The sequence below is a fragment of the Lottia gigantea genome (genome assembly GCF_000327385.1).
Source record: "Lottia gigantea unplaced genomic scaffold LOTGIsca_23, whole genome shotgun sequence".
NCBI classification, from domain to species: Eukaryota; Metazoa; Mollusca; class Gastropoda; family Lottiidae; genus Lottia; species Lottia gigantea.
In genome coordinates, this window is record NW_008708645.1 from 1,542,824 (window position 1) to 1,569,665 (window position 26,842).

A 26,842-nucleotide genomic window follows, 5' to 3' on the forward strand; every position below is an offset into this window, starting at 1 on the left:
TCATTCATTTTAGACCTCACAACATCACTAGATATCTCAAGTTCAATTCTTTAAGATTTTGGGAATAATAATTCATGAAAACCCTTAAACGCATTGTTAGTGCTGAACACAATCCAATAATGTAAGCTTATATCCTCAAAATGGTGGCTGATATATAACAGAACATCATTTTGATTGATTGGATTTGTAACCATGCTTCTTTATCAATGTTTTCATATCAAGCTTGAGTAAAGTAACCATATTTAAATCGGATAGAGTACGAATTGATGAAGATGAAATTATCCTATAAATTGTTAAATGAATTGAAATGGAGTTTTACTTCATACTCTTCTGCACTTAAAGGCTAATTAAGATGGGAAACACTGTGTGTAATAAAAAACATTTTGTCAGGAAAAGCAGGATTAACCTTCCCAGTATGACATGAGGCCTCGGTTATTCCATTCAATTGACTAGACATTTTTTCCATGTCACCCCCCCAACCTGCATCACTGACGGGTAAAAAATCTCAAAGTTGATGTTGACCTTTGCCAGGTAAATGACTGGCCAGGGCTTGTCACTGTATCCATGATAACAAAGTTATATGAAGTACCCTACCAGTTATAAATGTATTAATAGGTGAATATAAATCTGTACGTTTATGTGATTGAACTGGCATATCTTGACGTATTTTATATAAATATTCATGATCTATTTCAGCTAGGCATACATCTGTTCCATCTTTACACTGAGCTATAACAGTTCCCCATGGGTCAACAACCTACAAAAATTAGATCTGTTTTTGAAACTGTATTTTTAAAGATAGCTTGCCAGGCAAGGTAATATACGCCCACTGGCAGCTTTGATTTTGAATAAAAATATTTAGCAGTATAGTAACAATCACCATTATGAAATATCCAACCTTCTGTCATACACTTCTTTTGAACTCTTAAGGGCGATACTGAATAATATTGAGTATGAGTTATTTCCCTTGTTTTTGAAAACGTGTTAAATTTTTAGCTCAGCAAAACCCTAGAAGGAAAATCTTCAGCGCAGGACTGAATAATATAACCAAGTTTCGTCAAAATCCATCAAGAATTGTCCCTTCTAGAGTGTTTATAAGCTAAAAATTAAACGCGTTTTCAAGAACAAGGGCAATAACTCATACTAAATATTTTTCGATTCTTCTGATTTTCAATAGGGTTCATCCTTGGGTGATTAAAAACACTCACACCAAGTTTCGTCAAAATCCTTCAAGAATTGTGCCTTTAAAAGTGTTAACGAGCCAAAAATTGAACGCATTTTCGATTATTCTGATTTTCAATAGGGTTCATCCTTGGGTGATTACGAACACTCATGCCAAGTTTCGTTAAAATCCGTCAAGAATTGTGTCTTGTAGAGTGTTTACGAGCAATTGTGGATGGACCGACTGACGGACGGACCGACGGATATGGGTGACAGCAATATACGTCCCCCATTTCATGTGGGCGTATAAAAATGCCAACATGACAACAAATCCAATTCTTACCATAGAATGGCCGTATGAGGTTCTTTTATTGTTATGTTTTCCTATTTGTGCTGCTGCTACCACATAACACTGGTTTTCAATAGCTCTACTTCGTAATAGTGGCTGAAGAGAAACAATAATAATTATCATTATACTGTACTGGAATATATTTACCAGATGTATCACGACACTGTTTATAAGACTGTATGATCGGTAAAATAGTAATGAACAGTTCCATCAGTTTCATCCAAATCTGACAAAAATTGTGTCATTTAATGTGTTTCCATCTAAAATCTCAAACATTTTGTAGTCAATAAAATAATAATTGTTGGTGTTGAACATTTAGTGTTTACAAGCTTAAATTGTTGGTATTTCACGGCTATCAGACCAGAAACAAAGGTGAAAAGTATATCTAAAGGCCATGGTTTGCCATTTTCATGTGTTTATTTGGGTCTTAAATATATGTAAATAGTTTTCAAAACTACTAGTGCTGCAGAAAAAGCTCATATCCCTTTGAATATACTTCAAACTAGATCTCTGTTCTATATATGGAGGGGTCTTAAGAAAAGAGTCATCATTTTAACTTTCAAACATGGATAATTCTGGACACACATGGATTTGAATATGAATACTGATACAGATTAGCTTAGTTAATAAATCCTGTTTCTGACACTTAAGTACGATTGGTCAAACAGATGGCAAAAATAAAAAGAACTCCTTTTGATAAGTTTTATCTTTAAACAAAAGCTGCACTGACATTATCTGTTGTGTGGTGGACATATACTTTTTGGCAATTTATTATATCTATTATGGGCCTGTATTACTGGTGACTGCTCTATAACAAAGATTACTACTAATATAGTACTCTAGTGATGATTTACCTCCCAATGGGCTAGTCCAGTAGTTTGTGTAAATACAGATGGATATGTTAAAATCTCTGCTCCTTGCTGACGTAAAGTAATGGCCATATCAGGGAATCTCAAATCATAACACTACATTATGTAAGGAAATGGACGTAGTACACCAAACAAGATGTATTTTTCTGGAAATGCAATGTGCAGTTGTATGCAAGAAAATGCAGCCAATAAGAGCCCTTGACAGAAATATTGCAAACAATATGGCTACCCACAGTTCTCCTCTGTCATAGAAGACGCCACTTCTTAAATGTGTGTTTAACATTTTGGCATTTGATTGGTATTATATTGAACTCTCACACAGGAAAACATATTGTATATCTAATATTTTTGAAATGTGCCTCATAACACCATTACAAGGTATTAGTTCTTAAAGGTTATCATTGGACAACATTAGGTTTATTTGGTCAAAGAAACCATCTATCAAAGGATACTGTAGCTAAACCAAGTCGACCAACTGGTGTTTGAATAGGTTCTATAATGTGAGAACCTGGTATAGTAAAACTACTCTCTGTTAATTTAACTGTATTCTTTATATCTAGATCAAATAAATGAGCTTTATTATACACTGCTGTGATGACACCTTCACTGTTTATCATTACATGACTGTTATATACTCTATTTTCATCACTTCTGAAATAAAACAAACTGAACCTTAACTTAATTCTTCTTTTTTCAAACGTCATTGGTTATAAATTTTTAGAAGTTGATTTGGGTCTTGAATATATGTAATTAGTCTTCAGAAGAAAGGTTTGTTGTAGAGTCTCAAGAAAAGTCAATCTTCATTTAAACTTTCAACCGTATGGCAAGTGAACCTGTCTCTTTAAACACTGTTTTACTTAAGACATACATACAAAAGATACAATATACAGAATGGAAAGTGAAATTCCTAGTTTGAGTTAAATTTGAAGGATGCTGAAATTTTCTGTGCTGTTCTAGTACTTCTGTAGACTATTTATTTACATATATTCAAGACCTCCATAAAACCCTCTGATAATGAAAAACCATGGCCTTTCATTAGATAAATAAGAAAATGAACATACTTTGATTTGATATGAAATCCTGCAGACAACCAAACATTATTAGACTGTGCCAACTGTTTAAACTGTGTTAAAATAGGACCATCCAGACTTTCAGCCATATCAACTGATGATTGTATAGTTTCAGCAATATAGTCACAGGCTTCTGGTAGAAAGATCACCTGAAACAATTAATACAGCATTCATACATTTTTTTTAGTAAGTCGTAAATTTTGTTTTTTTCGAATTTATGAAAACTTTACACCAAAATTTTGAGGAAGGTGTCTCTTAACTTATTTCGAATGTTTTAACAAAAAGTCTCTTGTCCTTAATTCTTGAACCCTAAAACCAGCTAAAAGGTTTATGTAACCATTTTAACTTAGCTATGTGTTTTGGTTCTTGTTGGAACACTAATGAAAAAAGTTTTTGGCAAAATAAAAGCCAAAATCATCTCCTACTTATTCTGAGCGTTTTAACTAAAACACCAAAACTAAACTAAACTGCTTAATTAATAATTGGACTCTCAGTTTTTAATCACCCATTTTAAAACAAATTCAGTTTGATCAAGAGTATACCTAGATGTAAATAACATATTTTTCAAAATATTCATGTATTATTTGCAATGTTTATAAATTTTGCATACTGCCCCTTTAAGCAGACTATCTGTGAATATTTCATTAACCAGGTAGGTCATTAATAGATAGAACACAGATATGAAATGAAGGTTAATCCAATTTTGTATATGTAACGGGGACGCTGATCACTAGAACTAATTGTTTGATGACATCATTAATCATCACTTTAAGGGCCTTGTGTAATAAAGCATATTTTCGATTAGTGACGTCATCAAACAAATATTTGATGTCGGACTGAAAATTGGAATGGTGCAATACACATTACATACAATTTTGAGAAACCCTCTATACAATCCCTTTAATAAAAAAAATGATTGTTGATATTATATCAGTGACAAAAACAATTAATTTGTATCTTTAAAATAATGTAATAGAATTAGTTTCACCATGTTTTTAATCATTTAATACCAACCTTTGCTCCAAGAGCAGCTGATTTTTCAATAAGACTCTTACATGTTGAAAAATTCTCTTCCTTGTTGCTGGTAGCTGTAAATTGACATACACCAATTCTTGGATTTACTTTAACAGTTGCCATCTTAGAATATTGCAGATGGTTAATGGACAGTACAGGTAGATGGTAGTTGGTTGTCACTATCTTGTTGAATATAATTACTGATGTCTTCTTATAAACTGACCTCATTTATATCTATAGGCCAGCTAATCTTTATATATGTAGGTTATTCAAGGAATACCACTTCTAAAAAACACCATCAAATTTAAAATTTGGTCATTTGGCCTAAGAAAAGTACTCCTTTTTTATATTCATACCTGGTGTCACAACTATAATACAGAATCCCTGTAAAATCTCATTAATCCATACAACCGAATTGGCCTAATTATTGAAAAAAAAACCACATAAATGTTTTTAAGCACTTTTAATTAGTATTTGATTAAATAATGGAACACAATTATCATTTTCACCTGATGAACACAATGTAAATTGTTGAAACGTTGTGTTATGTACTGTATAATACAACTCACGAGTAGTATGACATAAAATTTTATCAAATGTGATCTCTACCTGAAATTTGTCCCTTAAGGATTAATGATGAGAGTTTCAAGGATTTATCAGAGGGATTCTGCTGAAAAATATATTTATGACACCGATGGATATTATATAGGCTACTCTTATTGACCAAGTTTGAGATTTTGTAATAGGCTATATTACTAACATGAAATTAACAATGTTTAAGTGAATAAACTTGCCCACACAACCTGTCAAACTACCTTTCATAATTAAAACTATCCTGTCTCTCAATGCCGTCAGCAGAGAGTCAGAAGACCAACTAAGAGTATATCTTGAAATAGCGCAACCAATTTGGTTGCATTGAAATATTCTTCTTCCTTGAGGTTTTTATTACAAAGACTGACAATTTTCTTGTATGTTATGAGGTCAGCTCCATACCATCCTTTTTTTCAACAGAATAAATCACTAATTGTTGTCTCTAATCTAAGTTAAAATATTCAAGCGTGGAGCTATTTAGAATTATTGAACATTTCAGCCAATCAAAAGACATACATTTCATTGGCTCAACCAATGACGTCCTGGGCTGAACAAATTTTATAAAGATGGTGACGTAGTTTAAGTAAAAATACCTGCCTGATGGACATTTATCTAATATGTACACAAATACATAATGTCAAGTTGTTGTAAGGCACATCTTATTCCATAATAATCTAATACTTTACAAAATTTACTGTTTTCAAAGGTCTAAATCAAGTAATACAAAATTACATATTTATCTTCTTGGTGGTCTGTCTCTAAAATACGTAGTATTATTTAGAAACACTAGTCGGCCTACATTAAGACCTTATAAATTTTTAATATTTATGTACAATTGCTATATTTATGCTAAATTTCACAGAAAGAAAGGATTTTTATAGGAGGTCATAAAAATCAATGATACCGTCCACATTACAAGTCAAAGATTATTATCAACAATGGTGGTGTGATTGTCCTTAATGAAAAGGCCTTGCCATGTACAGGCCTACATAAATTGTTCACCACATTTGTCCTGCGATTAGAGCCTCCATTTATTTGTTTCTTAAAATGTCCTGAAGAAGGGAATAAAAACAGAATCTAAACCACTTCTCAGTTAAACGGTGTTAAAGTTATTTGCGTAGGTCAAAAAGAGTTCTACTTGGCCTATGAAATCTAGCGTAGCAAGCAATGGACCTATAGTATAGACAAAATGGCAAAGTAACAGAGTATTGGCTACATATTGGTATTTATTATTAACATTCTTGATGGGCCTAACAGACATTTTTTTATGGCGATTTTCGTGTAATTTTCTATTATCAAAGAAAGAAAGGCTCCGTTGTCCTATTTTAGTTATATCAAGTCGAAACCCTTCCAACTGTAGTCGGGGTGGGTTTCAAAAGCCTACCACTACTACCGGAAATGAAAAAAAAATGAGCTAAAATGGGTAGGCTATTGCATAAATATAATACAAAGCTTTTCATACAAAAGTAGTCAATTTGGCGGAATTTTTGATGACGTTGATTCAATTTTATGGAATCAAAATTAGTTAAAACATTAAAAATGAAACGAAACAATATTTCTTTTCCAGCTCTAAGATATTTTTCTTCACATTTTCTGATTCAAATCATGCTCGAAATAACAATAGTCCATTTTCACCTCCAATACTAGGTTTAGGTCCTGTCATTAGCAGATGTTGCGATGCGATTGTCATAAAACGCTTAGTTTTAGTAGAATTGCAAGATCCACAGATGTCTGACTGAAAATTGACATGGTGCAAAGTGATGCCCCCGATACACATATAAAAACTTTAGACTTCCTTCAACTAAGATTCCCCTTCCATACGTGCTAAAATAACCCACACAAGAAGGGATATATATAACTCTTTACAAACTAACCACTGTTGAAACTGGATTATATGCAAATGATTTTATTCTAGAAATCTTCTTTCTCTCTCCCTTTTTGGGTTTTTGCATGCCTATTTCTGGGTAATTTTTAGTTTAGATTTGGAGTTGCATTATTTTTAATTTTTGGTGTGATGATGAGAGACCTAAAGGCGGAAGGCTAATTCTAAAATAGTCGTTTTGTGAACTGCCATACTCTAACGGATGAGTATAACCAGTAATAGTCTACTTTCAATTTTAGTAGCTCAAAATTTTCATTTATTTTCACTTATTACCAAACGTCACAATTTTTTATCGGCCGAATTTCCTTATAATCCCAAGCGGTAATCGGAATTCCATGTGTCGTCTGCTAGAATATATCCCAACGAATGAAGTCACGTGATCAACTAGCGGATTCCGTGTCAGCAGAAAATTTCTATGGAACACAAAGTGGACCATATTCTTATGTTGTTTCATTGACTTTTAGCAATAAAACACGCTACGTATCTTATTTTGTCAGTCACTATTTTTTTTTAAAATCGTGGTTCTTTGAAGGAATTGTCACTAGTTATAGTGAATTGATATTAAAGATAAATACTAAGAGAAGTTAATTATACCACCCTGTATCCATACAACGTGTTTTTCTAGATTTATTTATAGATCAAACATTGTACACGAAAATGGGTGACGCATTTTGCCGCCGTTGCCGAGTTGGTTGCTCATGAAATATGGGTCAGAGTGAAAGATTCATAAAGAAAATCGAAAGAAACCAATTTGTATTATTTTGTAGAATATCTGAGGAAACATCTAAGACATAAATTTTTTTTTCGTTTTTTTAACTTTGACGAAATTCGGTGTTGAATCCTTATATCCACGAAAATAGGTTACACCACTGTATTGAATTTTTTAGGAGACATTAAGGATTGGTCAGGCTTTCATTCGACATATTGGAAAGCTTTCAACGAGATTTCTGGAAAAAGTTGTAGAAGGTTGAAATTCCTGTTTTAACATTATGGCAAATGAATTATTGGAGTGAGTCCAACTCCACTAACAGTTTAAGGGACCAAACTCGTATTTGTAATCAAGACTACATCAAATAATGCCTATCGACTGGTTGAAAACGCCTACAAGCTTCTACTAACCCACATACGAAAATTGACTGCCAAATGAATTTCAATTTTGTGACTGGGTGTGGCATTAAAGCACAGTTTTCAACGAGCGTCGAGATTTTGGAAAATGTTGTTAAAGGTTGAATTTCGTTGAATTACTATTACTAGAGTCCAAGACTTATTATACGTGTCTGGATGACAGAGATTATATATTTATCATGGCTGGCATATTTATGTGTATTTATATGTATACTATATAAATTACACAAAATAATTATATTATTTGACGCTGATTAAGATTTCTAACTAGTATATACAATATACGATTCTGGCCCTCTCCATTACATGAAGAGGACGAATTTGTAAAAAGGCCAGATAGCGTCCATGGACTTTATGGGAATCGAACCCATTTGAACTAATTTCAAGTCAGTTTTGATACCATTACAAACGAAGTATCCATTAGACCACGCCGACCTAAACTATATTTGTGCAATAATAATAGGCCTATTATACTCAGAACATTGTATATTATATATATATATATACGATGGGCCTTTGAAATCAAATCGGCTTTTAATTAGAAGTATACGTGTGTGTGCGCCAAAAGCTGCGAATAGACAATGTCCGATGCGGTGTAAAAACGGAAACAGAAGAAGTGACCACCACTCCGGTCTGGACACGATTCGTCTCATCTATTTTCGACTGTAGGCCTATTGATAATCCCGCACCGTACTCCCCACTGGACACCAGTGACGAATGGGTTTCAGACATGTTTTAGTTTAGCAGTTTAGCCATGGATGGGTATTTGTCAATGCTATGTAGAAATGTAGGTCACTTATATTATAATGTACCCGAAAATGCTGCTAATGCACACGGAATCTCAAATTAAAGAAAACCCCAAAACATGATTCTCCATATTTATTAAGCTTGTCGATCTTTATTTTAACTTAAGTGCATGTTACATCATAGATATTTAAAAAAGAACAAAACATTAAACCTTCTTAAATCCAAGAGATAAAATATTTCAAATTGCCAAATATCACAAACACCTGTCTAAATTTGCTCAAAAAATGTATAAAATGGCATAAAATGTATTGGGCTTTGTCCTTAGTCTGTGGTAGTACATGTGTAAATTATTTCCTGTACTGTGCTACCATATAGAACAAATACATTGTCATATAGAATCTAGTGATATCATGTATACATAGACCTATAAGTGATACCACAATAACTATATTGTCTTATGTAATAAGATTTAGTAATACCAAATCTAGGTAAAGATAGCTTGCCAGGCAAGATAACATACGCCCACTACTGGCTGTAAGAAATTATAATATTATCTTTAGTAGCTAAATAATGAATTTTCAAAAAATATTAATATCATCTATAAGTAAAGGCAAATACCTGAAACAGTTCATAATATTATCATCAAATTCAAACATTTATTTAAGCAACTCGCATACACACTTATCAAAGTGTGCATTTATTTACGCGAAGCGCCTACAACGATTTGAGTACAATGTACACTTATAATAGCGATTTGCCAAAGCGCGTACCCAAATTGACCAAATCGTGGCACATAGCCCTTTGGTACGATTCAATTTAGATTCAAGATGGCGGGAAACAATGCTATCAAGTACATTTCTAGAATTTGTTCTAATAGGATAGGAATGAGGACAAAAATAATATTTTTTTACCAGCGTTTGAATTTGTATTACAGCAAAGAGAATCATCGGTAGAAGAAATTATTCCATTGGCAGATTTAACTGTGTTCAATCCAAAAATAAACAGTCTACTGTTCAATAATCTGTGTATTTGAAAGGGCAGGCAACTCGATACCAGACCAACTTATCTAAACAAACAGAATGGCAAGAGTATTTAATGTAAAAGGCTCGTGGGGTTTAAATTCTGGAGTAAGCTGGCTTTCTTGGTTGGTTACTTAACAAGCTGGAACCAGGAATAAAACTTTTCTGTCTCATTAATACAGCAAGTGTAATTTTGTATTTGCAGTATGCCTTAATTACTAAGTCAGCTTGGACTGCCATTGCTACACCAAACCTAGCGTTTATTTAAGGAGAGTTGACTTGTACCACGTGATGAAACTCGGCTGCCAAAGCGAGTTGATAAGATTTGCTTGAATAAAAAGGCCTAGTCATCGCTGTACATACAAGGCCAATAACTCTGAAACTGAAGCCAAATTTGACGCTATAACACTCTAACCGTTCATCCAATTATTGCCAATTTCGATCTTGACCGAGATCTCATCATTATATACATGCATACCTAGTTTTTATCGTGTCTACAATTGAAATTTGAAGCGTTTTTACTAAGTCAAGGGCAATAACTCTGAAATTAATCATCCGATTATTATCAATTTCAGATTTGACTGATATCTCATCAATATACATGCATGACAAGTTTCACCAAAAATCAGATACAAACTGTAGTCTTAATCTGCCTACAAGCCAAATTTGACGCGGTTTTACTAAGTCATTAAGGGCAATAACTCTGAAACAATTCATCCGATTATTACTATTTTCGAACTTGACTATACAAACATTCATACCAAGTTTCATGAAGAACAATATGACATCATTTGAAGCTTACCAAGTGATAACACATGGAGCAATGCGACACCACCATGTAATATCACACTGAACAATGTGACACCATTTATAGGTAATTTAATAATATTAATAATCGTTTGGTGGTCTAATGATCCAGATCATTTAGAACAAGGTGATATCATTTAGATCATGGTGATAATATTTAGATTATGGTGATATCATTTAGAGCATGGTGATTTTGTATAATATTATATATTGAACAAGATGATATATTTTAGAGCAGGGTTGTATCATTTAGAGAATGGTGATTTTGTATAATATTATATAGAACAAGGTTATATCATTAAGAGCATGATGATATATCAATATATTGTATTGAACACATTGACAAGAGCTCATAAACAAGTGTCTCAAATGCTGTATTGATGCAAATAAAATACAAAACTTAATTATATTGAATGAAACCATTCTATTGATTCTAAAATTGAGTCTAATTTTTGAACAAAACCTGAAATAGCTAAAAAAAATTAAAGATTCTTGATTAAAAAGCTATTTATTACATAATAATTTACTTACTAACTAAATGCACTAAAATGGAAATAATATTCTGAATCTTTAATACATCATAGGTTCTTCAAACCCACTGACTGACTGGTGCCCGTAATCAAATGATTGGATAATACCTCCACTTCCGGTTGTAAAAGAATCGTTATAATAATCCCCTTCGAAGGCCTTGTTATACCCATAACCTTCTCCATACAAAGCTTCTTCATACCCAGGACCTCTATTCTGTATTAGTATTGTTTGACCTCTTACAACACCACCACGACCTCGACTCCCACCCCGTGTGACACTTCCAACCGGCGTGACACGCATAGGTGTCAATGTGGGACAATCTGATGTGAAATCGTAATAATTCTCATGTGGTTGTTGCACAAAACTATTTTGGTGATCGTATGTTTCATCACCATATATCTCATTTGGTTCAGACTTAGCCAAATAATCATTGAGTAATTTCTTGTGATTTAAAAAAGCTGGTGGTCTAATACCACCTGCCCTACCCCTTTGTGGTTGATCTCTGGTTTTCTGAAGGCCTGGTCTTTTTGGGGTAGAATTACCTCTACTTCTAAGACTGCTTTTAGGAAGAAAAGTAGTTGGTTGGTTTTGGAAATACTGCTGATTACTTTGGAAATTTTCCTGCTGTACTCTTTGTTGTTGGTTTATGAAATTTTGCTGTGGTCTCTGCACACCTCCACTTTGAATACCTCCTCGTTTGGTTTGTAGGAAGCCAGGTCTCTTCAATCCAAAGTTATGCTGAACTCCTCTTTGCTTCTTTTGTGAACTTGGACCAAAGTTGTTTGCTGGTGGTGCCATCTTTCTTTTTTGGGGATTGGATTGGTTGGAAGATGCTTTCTTCAACTCCGAAACTTTTTTCTGTTGTAGAGCTGCATTCAGGACTCTTTGACTAGATGCCATTTCAATCTTCAGATCACTCTGAGTTGGAACCTGGTTCTGAGGAACAAGTTTGTAACGACCACTGGAACCATTTTCTTTCATAAGCAATTCAAAAAGCTTTTTGGGATGATAGTTCTTGTGAATAGTTGAAAAATCTTCATGATTTCTATAATGAATAAATTTGTCTGCTAGTAGTTTGGAAAAAGAGATGATATCATGTGGAAAATTGGCCTCTAACTGAATGTCCCTGAGGTTACCACCCAAAAAAAAAGCGTTAACAATAGACTTGAAAGCAAAGACTTGGTATTTGTCAGGTATTGGTTTCGTAGTTTGAAGTGGTGGATTGCCACCGACTTCATCTTCTTGATCTTTGCCTTTATATTGTAGATCTTCCACATACAGACCAGAAGATTTCAATCTTTCACCTTCAGCTTTAACTTCATCTAATGTTATAACTCTTGGATTAGGATCACAAGTTAACATCTGAAAAATATCAATCCAGTTGAAAAATGAAATAGACCTTATGGGTTAATGTCATGCAGTGTGCAATAAGGGAAATTTTGTCAGGACAGCAGCATTAGCCTACTCTTTTTTTGATTTCCTACTGTCGAGGTATTACTTAAGGTATTATCTCGACCTGTGATGTGATTGAACCTTCAGACTACCCAGCTGGTGTCCCATTCTTCATATCCTTTTTTCAAAAACATTTAGGCCATTAATTTAACTTTCCACTATTTATGAAAACAGTGGTCTCACTTTTCAGAATGAAAATTCAACCTTTGGTACCTTAACAAGATCACTAAAAGGTATAATTTACTTTTTGATGTGCAGTTAACACTGTAACTGTCTCTAATATAAGACATTACTAATTGTGAGAATGTCAATAACATCAATGGAAGTGAAGTATCTCTAAGATTCTACAGTATTTTCATTTATAGACAATAGGAAAACACTTTTAATTCTTTACAGTAGTATGGAAAGCAGGTATTTAGAGAGCTATAAATCTTTAGAGGAATACTACCTCTAAGAATGGACGTAAAATTTAAAATGTTAAACTGGGTTTATAAAAGTATAAAAAAAATGATAGCACTTTTCATTTCAGGATTACTCATAAAGTATCAAATTAAGTATCAAAGCTAAGATAATAATATTTTAAAATCTAAACTATAGATATATATAAGACATCTCTTTACAAAAAGTTAGCTTTATATTTTGAAACACTTTAAAATAGCAGCATTTTTATAATTCCTTGTCAAAACTTTCAATGGCAAAATTTATCATGGTCATATTTCTAGCTAATAATGGCAAATAGTCAATGGTGAGCACAAACTGCCGATGATCACTTTTTCCAAGAATGCCTGTGGATTAAGAAACCTGAGGTATCATATATAAAATGATGAATAACTAACCCTCACCCATGTCCCGATTTCAATCCAAAAGATAGCAGTATGCAGGACCCTCAAGTTGAGAAAGTTTACATTGGATAATAAAATTTCTTCTAGAAACAAGAAATGAAGGACAGATATAAGGACTAATGGAATGAAATACAGCTTGACGAAATCCTGAAGGTAATTCTGGCATGGAAAGAGCATCAATGAGCAGTTTGTACAGAAAATGACCGTCACATAGCCCAGTTATTCAAATAAAGACGAAATTAAATCATAGTAAATTACAAAATTATTTTTGGCATTGATATTTTTGACAAGGAATTTTTAAAATGCTGCTATTTCAAAGTGTTTTAAAATATGAAGCTAATTTTTTGTGAAAAGATGTCAGGAGATGGCCTAGTTAAAATGTTTCAATTTTTTGGTCTTCCTAATTGTAGTGTATCTTTATATTCAAGATGATAACTTACTTCAACAACTGGACAGGTTTCATATAAATTAAACAGAATGTGGGCAGCTGCTATACTTTTAGCTGCATTCTTATTTGTAGCAGCAGTTCGGACAGTAGCTAACTTTTCTCCTTGAATTAAAATTACGCACCTACAATAAAGCATACTATCACAGTGAAACCTTTCTATACAGGCCATCAATACAAAGCATTTGATAGCCTGATTTCTACCTGTTAAAATCTAATTTAGATTTTACCAGGTTCTGCAATGGGCTCACAAGAGAAAAAAATCCAAAGTTAAAACATTTTCAGACACCTCGGATAGTAAAGAACGTTTCACTGACTTAAAAACAAGTCAAACTATTTAACTTGTTGTTAAATGTTCAGTATGAATATAAATAACGATGTCTCCACTGGTTTTGAGCTCTAACGGCCAAAATTAGACAAGTATATCTTTTTAATTGTTTAAAATTATTTTTGTTCATTGTGGAAAATTAAACTGGTTATTGCACAAAGAATAACCAAAATGCATGAATTAAATTTCATGTAATAATTTTCAGAATGATTGAAAGAATGAGATTTTCTTATAAATATACTAAGAAAACTCAAAAAACTTTGCGATAAAAAATGTTAACTTATAAGGCTGTTTGGAACAATCATAAAAAAATATTAAGTTATTAAAAGCCTGAAATAAAATAAATCTAATTAAACTGTCTATTGCATAAATTTTATAATCCAATACACAGAATATGGTAGGCTTACACAACAACATCTTCACAATGTTAAGCTATTATTATTACAAACTTCCTCTTATACTTTGACTGCAATTGCCACTTTTTCTCTTCTGAGGGAAGTTTGTAAGTGCTGCGATTTGGTAGAACTGTACCTTAGCAAATACAGCCAATCAGGGTCCTCAACAATAAGCCATGTTTACTGTCTTTCTGTCAAGGTCTATGATTTATTATATTTGCTTGCGTATAACCCGATCAAATCAAATCCACTAATGTGGCTATTGCAGACTAGCAGTCAAGGTATAAGACGAAGTTCATAATACCTTGACATTGTGAAGATGACACATGGACTATGTTCAGATCACAGTTGATATTTCCCCAAACCATGGTGGAATGCTTCAACCACATAAAAATCCCAGTAGGGGCTGTGGCTGAGCACATTACCTTACGACACAAAACTGGACTGTTAAGTCAAGTTTCATGACAAACATAATGATATTGCTTTGAGTGCTAAATGTTTCAGCATGAAACAGGTAATAATACAATTAAAATGATGTATAAGTCAGCAGAGAGGTTACTGACAAAGACGTGAAAACAACATCTTTATGCAATAATGCAAACATAAATTTTTCATCTTTAAGTGAAAAATAATGCTTTACATATATTTTTTCTTTTCGTTCTTTTAATTTTTGAATTATTTTTAATACGATACACGTGACTCGCTGTAACCATTGATATCTGATAAAATTAACATTATTTGAACAAGATAATGATCTGAACATAGCCTTGGATTAGAACTTTTATAAATCAAATGGACATACATTGAATGTTATACGTTTGATTTATAAAGCTTAATTTACAAACAAGTCAAATTGCTTAAATGATTTGACAAGTTCAAATACAAAAACTTAGTGAGTTCAATTGTGATTTGACTCAAAAGGTATGGAATGCAAGGGAAAAAAACCTAAAAAGAAAGAAAGAAAATACTCGACCGCCTTCAATCTGATGGAACTTATTCATGCCTCATTTTTAGAATCATCGAATGTGATGCTCATAACCCATTGAAAGGAATGCGATTTCAAATGAAGAAATAGTCTTAATGACATCATGAACATCATCTGAAAGTATCATTACATAGCTTAATCAACTCTGATTTTAAGGAGGTGATAACAGAGGGGGTATCACTACAGTGAAATAATGTTGTGTTAAAGTTATGAGTGATCGTTCTGGATCAATAGTGGCCCTCCCATGAACATTACAAGTTTTTGCTTCTAGCTAAACATCTTTTTCAGTCTCAAATAACACGTTAAAGGGGGTGGGGAGGGATTCAAAGACATTAATGAGATAATAGTATGATGAGATGGAATGTCAGATGTATGTTACTAATTGCTCCTACTTAAAAATAAAGAAAATGAATAAATCATCTCCAACAAAATCAAAGCTCAAAATCATCAGTCCTAAAATATCACAAAAGGGAAATTAAAAAACTCTGTCACCAGTCGTTTCCATAATATATTAAACCTAGAAATAAATATATTTACCAATTATATATTATATCAAGTATTAATTGTAAAAGTATCATTCAAAAAAAAAATAGATCCTCAACAAAACATAAATTTTCAGTTTGTATGAGGTTGGACTGATTCCAATAGTTTAAATTGAAGTTTGGTATTTGTAACAAACTTAAGCTCACTCCATTTGATGAATGAATGATCACTTCCATTGTGCAGCTTTACAGCTCTACTTTGCTTAAATCAAGATTTATTATCTAACTATCATGGCAGTTTGTAAATGAAGGGATTTGATTGGATTGTATGCTAGAGAATATATTTAATTAGAGGCTTCGACAGAAAGTAAATAAACACAAAGCCATAATGTAACAGTCTTTCTGTCGAGAGCTCTGATTGGCAGTATTTTCTGGAGTACAATCCAATTGAAATACTGCATTCCGTGATATAAGAATAGTTGCAATTGCAATCAAGGTATATGTAGTTTGTAATAGCTTGACTTGTGAAGACGGGATATCATAGACTTGTATTTTTTACTTGATTATGTTATAACACTATCAAATCAAAAATGGACTGAGTGTAATTCAATGAAGAATTTTCCACTAAATCAATATACGGACCCTCTTAAATTAACACCAAGTTAAATGAGAATTTTTACCAATCAACTTTGGAAATTCTATAATTATTATATTCGACATTCTAATGATTCTTGCAATTGGCCCAAAAAGCCCTGGACTTAAATCAGTGGGGAATACCCACAACTCACTACTTACTCAAATACATTATTAGATAGCCTCTCAAAATCCCACTCCAATAATAAACCATTAGTGTTGCAGCTAAGCGACAAAATACCAAATGCTTGTGTCCGTATTCTATCAGTATTCCATCTTTCTTGTTCCTGTCAAATTTAAATGTAAGGGGTTTTATACATTATCACGGAAGAGAATTTCATCATTTCTTTGACTGTTCAAACCTGTACTGTCATTCGAATATCAATATTGAACAATAACTCTTGAGACCCTTATAAGGATTGTAAAGAGACTTTCTAAACCTTTAATGTGTATCAGGGACACTGATATTATTGATTTTCACCATTCCAATTTTCAGCCAGACGTCATACTAAACGTAAGCAGGAAATCAAGAAAAATCACCTACTCACCATAATAACCAAATCTTTAACAGAAAGATTCTGACATTCATCAGGAAAATTTGTCCAGGTGCTGCTTTTCAATTTCAGTATGTTTGACTGCGCTCTGGTGTTTACAGACACCACACAATACTCAATGACATCAGGTGCTTTTTTGTCTTCAGAAGTTAGCCGTCTGTTTTCACGCAAGATAGATTCAGGAGTAGACATGTTGAAAAACATTTCAGCATACTCATATGCAGATCGTTTGGCAGCCAAATGAGTTGCTCCCTGACCACTGCTGATCAAAATATTACAAAGGTACAGCTCACAGATAACTTGGTCAGTTTTTTTACCAGGAGGCTTTCGAAACAACAGTGATGGACTGGTTTTCAATTCCTCCAATGCTAGTATATCAAAATGAGCTGAAAATGGCTTGTTTTCTGGCTTAGCAAGTTCTTCCATAAACAAACGAAGTTGATGAACATCTAAGTTTTCACCATAGAATTTTGTCAGAATACCAACATCTCCTGTGATGATGCTGGATAACTGTTCTTCTGTCAGTCCTTGAGATAATGTATGTGAATCAAATTTCAAAAGGTGGTCAAAAGCCATTTCATAACATGAGAGTTTTGTCAATTTTTTGTTAATATTTCGAGCGATTGCAACATGCACATCATCAAAATACAAGGAGCCTTCAAATATTGGCTTCTTATCTTCAGGATCTTTAGCTGAACCTTCCACATACAATAGAGGAGATTTTACCATGGCACCAGCTTGTTCTAATCGACTTATAACATGTAACTCTAGTCCAAGTTGAGATGAAAGAGTATCCTTCAATTTATTGAATAACTGAATTGTGCTTTCTGCTACAGGTTTTGTCACTTGGCTGGTATCTGCCTCTTGTTTTATTACAGGCTCACCATTCCCTGTGTCTTTTAAATTTAAAATCTGATCCACTGTAAAGGTTGAGAGAATTCCTACAGCTTTAGAATAGCACCCAGATTTGATTCTTTTCTTGTTCACATCAACATGTCTGGTAATGAACTGGTCACCAAAGTAGAGGACACCTTCAAAAGTCTGTACATTTGTTTTCTTTTGTGCAGGTTCACATTCAAACCTATCTTTGAATCCATAATTACCACCATAGAGGGTGTTACTAATCAACTGAAACGATAAAATAGGAAACATGGACCTTGATATTATTTAGTCAGTCTATACATTAATCAATATACAGCCAATATCAAAACATCAAATAGCTTAAAGGGACAGGTGAGCCATTCTTTATGACCAATCATACTTTAGTCTCAGAAACGGGAATTTTTTAGCAAAGCCAATAAGTAATTGTGTTAACAGCTGAATAATCTGCGTTTGAATGGTAAAATGACGACCTGTCATATTAATATACTCTGTGATATATAGAAAAGACATATATATTACTAGTGAGTGAAACTCTTAGTTTGAAATATTTTGTAAGGAATTATGCAATTTTCGTACATTTCTAGTATTTACATATTTTCAAGACTCAAAATGGCACACTTATCCCTTTAAATGATAGCACATTAAATCAGACAGAATCAAAATTTGGAAAAAGGGCAATAGAGCAACGAGGGGGATCAAAAAGGAACATGAGGAGAAGCCAGTTTTGTGCATTTTCACAAGGAAAGAGTTAAAAATAATTCATATGCTTTACGCACGAACCAAGATAAGGTAGATTCTTGACACTAACCTATCACACAAATACAGTACATCATTTTCACAATGTCAAGGTATTATAAACTCAGTCCAATACCTTGACATGATGAACTTTTTTTGTAACACAGAAGTTACATGCCACTGAACACAGACCTTCAACAAGGCTATTTAAAATGATTTGGCTGTTTTGTTCTTTTTACAGTCTTTGATTCTCTGGTGTACAATCCAATCAAATAACAGCCTTAAGTGATAGAAAGAAAGTGACAAATGATTTCAAGGTATTAGACACAGTTGGTTACACCTGGTCATTGTGAAGATGGCAGCACATATGACCATTATGCAATTGATAATTTATATTTCAAGAACTAATACTTTACCATGATATCATTTGTTTCTGTTGTATTATTTTTAACCACTTTCATGAAGTTTTGTAAATTGAATCTAAAAGAATTGTTGCTATCTACAAGAATAAAATATTGAAATTAATAGATACACAGTCTAGTATACATGTAAACTCAAGGAGCTTAAAAAAGGTTTAACTTCCAAATTGTCACAAATTTCACAACCTTTTGCATTTAAGTATGCATCACAGGAGATAATATCATGACACATTTCTGCATACACAATAATCTTATACATGATTTTCTTTTAGATTGACAAGAATGTCATAATAGATAAATAGATTTTGGTGAATAAAAGTATATCAAAAGATATCACCACCAGTCCACCACCTGCTCAATGTTGTACAGGTGGTCATGAATACTAGTAATTAGACTAAAATTATGATGGAATAGAATTACAGTAGTCTTAGCCTTGTTAAACCACACAAATAATTTCTTTTGGATAACACATCTGAATATGAACTCATTTCCTTATCATGGAAAATAGTTTTTACATGTCTAAGAACAACAGAATTTATTTTTCTCTTTCCAAATAGAAGGTTTGCAAACAAATGAATTTTGACTATTACATGAAAGATTTCAACCTACTATTAAATCCTCCTCTACCCCCCCTCTGACCTCCAACTCTTGTCATTCCATAACTTCTTCCTCTTGTCTGACCTCCTCTTATAGGATTGCCTCCCCTTCCTCCTCGCATCTGATTTCCACCTCTTCCAAGGTATCCACCCTGTTTTTGAATTCCTCCTTGATGTCCATTCTGTAGATAATTTCTGCTTTGTCCTTGATATTCCCCCCTGCCTCTGTTGACTACTCCACCTCTAGTTTGTCCTCTTCCTCTTCTGTTCCCTCTTGATCTCATGAAACCACTTCCCTGTCCATGAGGCATTGTTTCAAAGACTGGATTTAGTCCATAATCCATAAAATCCATCATTTTATTCTATTTCTGAAACTAAATAGATGAGTTCTGGATAATTCAGAAGAAATTATAGGTATACAGTCGAGTAACCTAATTTCGTGGAAACCTATTATTCGTGGATTTTCGGAAATAATTAACAATTTAGTTTGTTTTAATAAACATGGGTTTTCTGTACAATATCAGCTAGTAGAATGAATCCAGTAGTTGCAAGCAAGGTAAAATGTATTAATGTATACTTTGAAAAATACAAAATGGCGGATTTCACTTATTACCAAACGTCACCATTTTTTATCGGCCGAATTTCATTATAATCCCGAGCGGTAATCGGAATTCCAAATGTCGTCTGCTAGAATATAGTCCAACGAATGAAGTCACGTGATCAACTAGCGGATTCCGTGTCAGCAGAAAATTTCTATGGAACACAAAGTGGACCATATTCTTATGTTGTTTCAGTGACTTTTAGCAATAAATCACGCTACGTATCTTATTTTGTCAGTCAATATTTTTTTTTTAAATCGTGGTTTTTTGAATGAATTGTCACTAGTTATAATGAATTGATATTAAAGATAAATACTAAGAGAAGTTAATTATACCACCCGGTATCCATACAACGTGTTTATCTAGACTTATTTATAGATCAAACATTGTACACGAAAATAGGTGACGCATTCTGCCGCCGTTCCCGAGTTGATTGCTCATGAAATATGGGTCAAAGTGAAGGATTCATTAAGAAAATCGAAAGAAACCAATTTGTATTATTTTGTAGAATATCTGAGGAAACATCTAAGACATAAAATTTGTTTTTCGTTTTGTTAACTTTGACGAAATTCGGTGTTGAATCCTTTTATCCACGAAAATAGGTTACACCACTGTAATACTTGTATTTAACACAGCCATGCCAATTATTGTATTTTTGCCTCATATCAGGACAATATCAAATTTATACTGAACATAAAGTAAAATTTTGTATTCTGAAAAGCGATGATACAGTAAGTTATGAAGATTAAAGATAAGCTATTGACAACCATCCAACCGAGTCAATATTTGAGTTCATATAGTTTGTGTAGTGAGTAACAGATTTTGAATTTTAGTTCTACTTCGTACCTGCTTAGTTCTGATGATATGTAACATTAACAGACGTCAGAAGACGAGAGGCAGATGTTTCGTACTAGATTTTAAGAATTTTGACTGAGAATCATTCTTTTAAATAATTTTATCATCAATGAAAATCTATAATTGCGTTCAGAAAGTTAGTTATTTCTATAACCCAAACTCACAGGAAAGCCGGTCGGTTTTAATTTACAGGACTCATCAGATTAACTGGGACTGGATAATCGCGTTATCAATCTCTTCTACTTGTTTATTTCGAAAAATAAATATTAAATTTATTTATTTATTCGTTAGATCAAACACAATTCATAAACTAGTTTTAAAGAAAGTGTTGGACAATCGAAGATTGCTTTCAATTATCTCTTTCAAAACCCCTGCATGAGGCATTATTGAAAAAAAGATAATACTCCGTATGTTTCCGAATTACCGGAAGCGGAACTCGAACCACAATGCACAAGAAAGTGGAAGCGAGACGGAACTAATTTATTGATTCACTAAAACGCTTTCCATCATTTATTGAGTATTTTACTTCTGTTTCATGAATTTTTTCTCCATGGTAAGTATTGATAACACTGTAGTGTCGATTCGGCTTAATTAAATAGACAATTGCAATGACAACGTGTTTCTTTTTTTTTTTTTATCTCCAGCCGGCATGTGTCTTCTCTAAAAAGTCCTCTAATCTAACTCAGTCACTACACTGCAGCAACTGTAACGTACTAGCAGGAAGTCTTTTGTGGTATTTCTCATCTACTACCCGGCTGCACAACCATATTGAACTGTATTTTGCATAGTGAAATACATAGACTTGACGATTGATTTAACATTGCTTCGGTCTGAAAAATGTTGTGAGGAATCAGAATGCATTACTCTGTTATCGCATTGCAAATTTTCAAATCTATACCTAAGCCTCAAACGGCAAAGAGCTATGATAAATTTGAGAGCACAACATAAAAATGATTGCGGTTACAGCCGTTAAACCGCTGTGAAAAGTTGACAATTTGGTTGAAATAACTTGGAACTGAATGATTTGGCAAAGCAAATACGATTAAACAAAGTAGTTACGTCCCCCTGCCATTTCGCCATTATCGGGAAAAATTTGAGTAAGTTCAACAATTTTAAAATAAATTTAAGATGGAAGGAAGCGTCAAAATTATCTGAAATTTGCTGTGAATATTCATGACACATATAAGTACCTCTCTGCCAAGTTTCAGATCGATGGCTCTACGAAAGGGGAGGAGGAAGAAGCAGCAATAGTGCCGACGATATGTACTAATGCCACCTTCTACTGGGATTTTATGTTTGTAATTTTGAATTTTCTGTGTTTTGAAAAAGTTTTTTGAATTTTGACTATTAAATGCTTCACAGACAAAAAAGCAATGATGTAAGCATACTACTGGAATATCATTGCGTTGCTAAAAATACACATCGTGGGTGACCGCTTAAAACTTTGATAACAATATAGGACGCAAAATTACTTGTCAAGAAAAACTATTTGTACGCGTATTTTGTTATTAAAAATCTTTTTTATTATTTTTCATACCGTGGTTTTTATTTTTTGAAAATATAAACCTCGTACAACAATTTGAGATCGCCGGCCTATTGAACAGAAAACTCGTATAATAATACAGTATACTAGGTTTTTCATTTTCATCCGCAGAAAAGGAGCATTGAACCTCGTATAATATTATATTTTTCGAGGTTTTAAACCTGACTGTTTATATACATGTTATTTAATTAATGCTTTTTGAGTTATTTACAATCAAGCTAAGAATACGAGGTTTTGATTACAAGAAGATCCGCGCTTTTACTAGCTTTCAAACGATAACAAAAAGTCAAAATGACCAAATATGGCATATACAAGGTTTCAAGGGGTCACCCACGATATATATACCAGTATCCACATGTCACTATTTCCAATTTCACTTTTGGAAACAAAAACTTCTACATTTTTGCACTTTGTACAAAATTTGAGAAGAGGGATTCCATGATAGTTATGTCTTATTCGACAAGAGTTGTGCCCCTTTCTGGACCAAATCTATGTTTTTTCAACAAGGGTGGTTGTATTGCAAGTTTTTATCAAAACTGTACAGTATATGGTCTTACGAAATTAACAAAACAAAAAATATTGTGAAATCTCTAGACAATTAATCGGATCTCTCCCTAATTTGATCAACTTTAATGATTGCTTTCAATTCCATTATTTTTTTGCATGCGGTAAGAGTTGTGTTGTATTCAAAGCCAATATTTTATCATCAGTTTCACATTCACATATTTTGGCTTTGTAAACATTATGATGAAATATCATTGATCATTCAATCATTCAGAGAAGTTAAATAATCACTATTTTTGTTCCCATCTTATACAGAAAATTTCGATTATTTTAACACAACATCCCTATTGAAAAATAGCATGGACTGAAAACTAAAAGGAAATTACGTCACACTAGGGAAATTCCTCAATTAGTAAACAAGCACAGTTTTTGGTACTGTATATTTCCAAATATAATGTGCATTTTTTACCTCAAAAGGGGTGCCCACTATACACAGTGAAATAAATTGAATAAATTTGAATTATTTTTTTCCCCTTCGAAAATACTGTGAATCGATGTTGAGGATCCGCCATTTTGTCTACCTGCATTCTTGAAATAACTCCAAAAATTGTATTGAAAAATTGCATGCAAAACCCATCAATTTAGGAATGAAATTCGCTGTTTTCTCACCTACAAGTGCAATACAGGTTAACAACTAGCTAAGAATAGTTTGTCATTCAAATAGGCCATCTGGTTGAAAAGTTCTAGGAACATAAAAAAAAGGAGTCATCGGAAGTAATAACTTATCTGATTGGACAAGAAAGGAAATCTATATCAGCCAATGAATTTCTTACTTTCATTATTTTTCTACTTTCGGTTTTAAGAATACTCGCGCTTATCAACACATCCGGCAGTGTTTATTTAAGACGGTGCTTGACAATTTCCTCCGGCTCAGTGTCGGATCTTGGAACTTTGTATCAAATTCTTATGTAATATTTGAAATAGTAGTATCAAAGCGTGATTAGACTTTTTGGTTATAATATATAGAACCATATGAAAGATCATCTCATGATTATATAAAGTAATTAAAGAATTAAAATTACGAAAAGATACGGACAAATGACTTGACTTGAACTAATTCTGTCTATTGGCAATATTAACGGTCAGAATAGCTGATGATTCACGATCTTTCAACATTTTCATAGATTTGGTACCCGACAAAATGTCTGGCTCAAACGATATTGTCCTGGACATTTGCCGAAATTGCAACGGACAATGTCCGTTCAAGCCCTGCTTCATTGCCATTTTGTTCTGTTTATAAGATTGTTTCAGGAGTTATAACTCATTAGACTTTAATGTATTTTGTAAATATTTTGTATTAAAATATTTGTGATTAATAAACTAAAATAGGTACCGGTATATTAATGTGTTAAGTGTGAAAATGTAGAAGTTTTTGTCTCCAAAAGTGAAACTAGAATTAGTGACATATATGTGGATATGTGTATTTTTAGCAACGCAATGATATTCCAGTAAGCTTACATCTTTGCTTTTTTGTCTGTGAAGCATTTAATGGTCAAAATTCAAAAAACATTTACTTTGTTTATACAATAGGTTTGATTATTTATTGCAAAGTTTAAATAGATCAGTGGGTAGTAGAATTATGAAATTTTTTTCTCAGCCATTTTCCTGAAGTTAAAGCCATCAGCGAATTGATTGACTGTCATGAACTGTCACACCGAAAGAGATATATTACAGACACTTCTACCTTGGGAATATGTAGTAAAAATCACAGTCCATGGCTGGACAAAATTTTACAGATCATCTTCCTATGAAAGGAATAAGGAACTCTTAAATACTGTTGATAGTGATGAAAATACAAATCAACAAAAAGTTATTATTTTGTCAATGAAATTTTGGCTTGTTTAGGGTGGCAACATCTTACATTGTGTTGTATAGAGTTCAGCTCCCTATTGCAATTTGTCAGTTTTTGCTACTGGTACTTGGAATTTCTTGATAACATTGATAGTACATGCAAATTATATTAAGGTAACAAAGGCAAATGTAATGTAATGTTATTATGAAAAATTGTTTTGTAAAGAAATTTATTACATTTCAAAATAATTGACCCAAGGCCTGATCATTTTGTCCTAATAAAATTGTCCCATATTCCTGAAGAGAGAAAGATGAGAAGTTGAAACCTTTCATCCATGCAACTCAGGACTGTAAACATGGCTGAAAGTCATTAGTAGACAAGAAGTCTTTGTTTTGGAGGAAAGGTCGTAACTTTGTACTAATGACAAAGTTACTAGGGTTAGTTTTAGGGTTTTGAACAATTCCTTATGTAGAATGACGACACTTTATTGCTACATTGATATGAGATTAAAAATATTATTTTGAAAAGTCTAAATCTGCACATTTTTAAGTCAGGTCTTTGTGTATTAAGATTCTTAACCCCAGTTTTTCATGAAACATGCTAAACTACATTTTTAAAATGAAATATTAAAATTATGAGAACCAGTATAAGAAATACACAGGAAACCTGAATTCTAGTATTAGTGTAGTGGTAATCCAGACATACAATTTTAATGGGACTTAACATAGCCTAGAAATTTGTAAACCAACAAATTAAACCTCGATCTATATAGATGAATGGAGCCACCAAATCTCTGTAATTTTTTATTTTTCATTTTAGCATCTCATCAGATCCAGTTAAATCTAAGGCTTGAATTATTCAACGTAAGAGTTGCTTATAGAGAACCATACTGAACAGATTACCTGAATTATTCTCCCTTAGATTCAATTGAATAAAGAATAAAACCAAGGGTCTGCCCTTGACCTTACTATCGATAATTATATAGGGAATTAAAATTCCCAGTCAACTTTTTCTTACAAATCAAGGTAAAAACTGAATTGTTTGATATGTCTTAACATAATGAGAAAGATGGGATCACCTTATTTCAGATTTTTGTGGAAAAAAATTTATGTTTTTGGTTCAATCACCATAAATTCTTATTTCTAATTTTCGAATTCTTCCAAAATTTGATTTAAGGATCCAGTGTCTTCATCTTGAATGTGTGAGAATAGATTAAAATATTCTTCTCTAAAAGTAACGCATTTCAATCAATTCAGAATTTTTATTATTGTCACTTTCTTGCAAAATAAGCTAATTTGTAAATACAGTTCATACTAAAATATACAGTTATTTTCAGAGAAAAATGATGTTAATTATTTGTCATTTAAAGTAGAAAGGGCAAATTGACATAGATTGATTGGAATATTGAGATACATTGTGGGCTTTCAAAACATCCCTTTAGCTCATGTGAACAACAATTAATAATAGTGAGCTACTGTGGTTCAGTTTGGTAGAAGTTAGCTGAATTTCTTCAGATTTTTAACTGGTTTTTACTTGTCAGTTAGCAGGTCGGAAGGGAAAAACTTCTAGTTGTTAG

At 32.8% G+C, this 26,842-nt stretch overlaps 2 protein-coding genes across 2 annotated transcripts; both read right to left on the reverse strand.

Moving 5' to 3' along the window:
• Positions 1 to 607: 607 nt before the first annotated feature.
• LOTGIDRAFT_188248 (hypothetical protein) lies at positions 608 to 10,561 on the reverse strand (the record flags this gene model as incomplete). Its single annotated transcript, XM_009054952.1, has 7 exons — positions 9,720 to 10,561; positions 4,464 to 4,748; positions 3,441 to 3,598; positions 2,832 to 3,030; positions 2,365 to 2,475; positions 1,505 to 1,606; positions 608 to 757 (listed from the first exon to the last, which is right to left on the reverse strand). Coding segments are annotated over exons 2-7 (948 nt in total), but the record flags the coding sequence as incomplete, so codon positions are not given.
• Positions 10,562 to 11,123: 562 nt separating this feature from the next.
• LOTGIDRAFT_231828 (hypothetical protein) lies at positions 11,124 to 20,224 on the reverse strand (the record flags this gene model as incomplete). Its single annotated transcript, XM_009054953.1, has 6 exons — positions 11,124 to 12,527; positions 13,900 to 14,029; positions 16,890 to 17,014; positions 17,276 to 18,409; positions 19,315 to 19,397; positions 19,957 to 20,224. 6 exons carry the CDS (start codon positions 20,222 to 20,224, stop codon positions 11,205 to 11,207), a joined length of 3,063 nt encoding a protein of 1,020 aa, XP_009053201.1. The 3' UTR covers positions 11,124 to 11,204.
• Between the last annotated feature and the right edge of the window lie 6,618 nt (positions 20,225 to 26,842).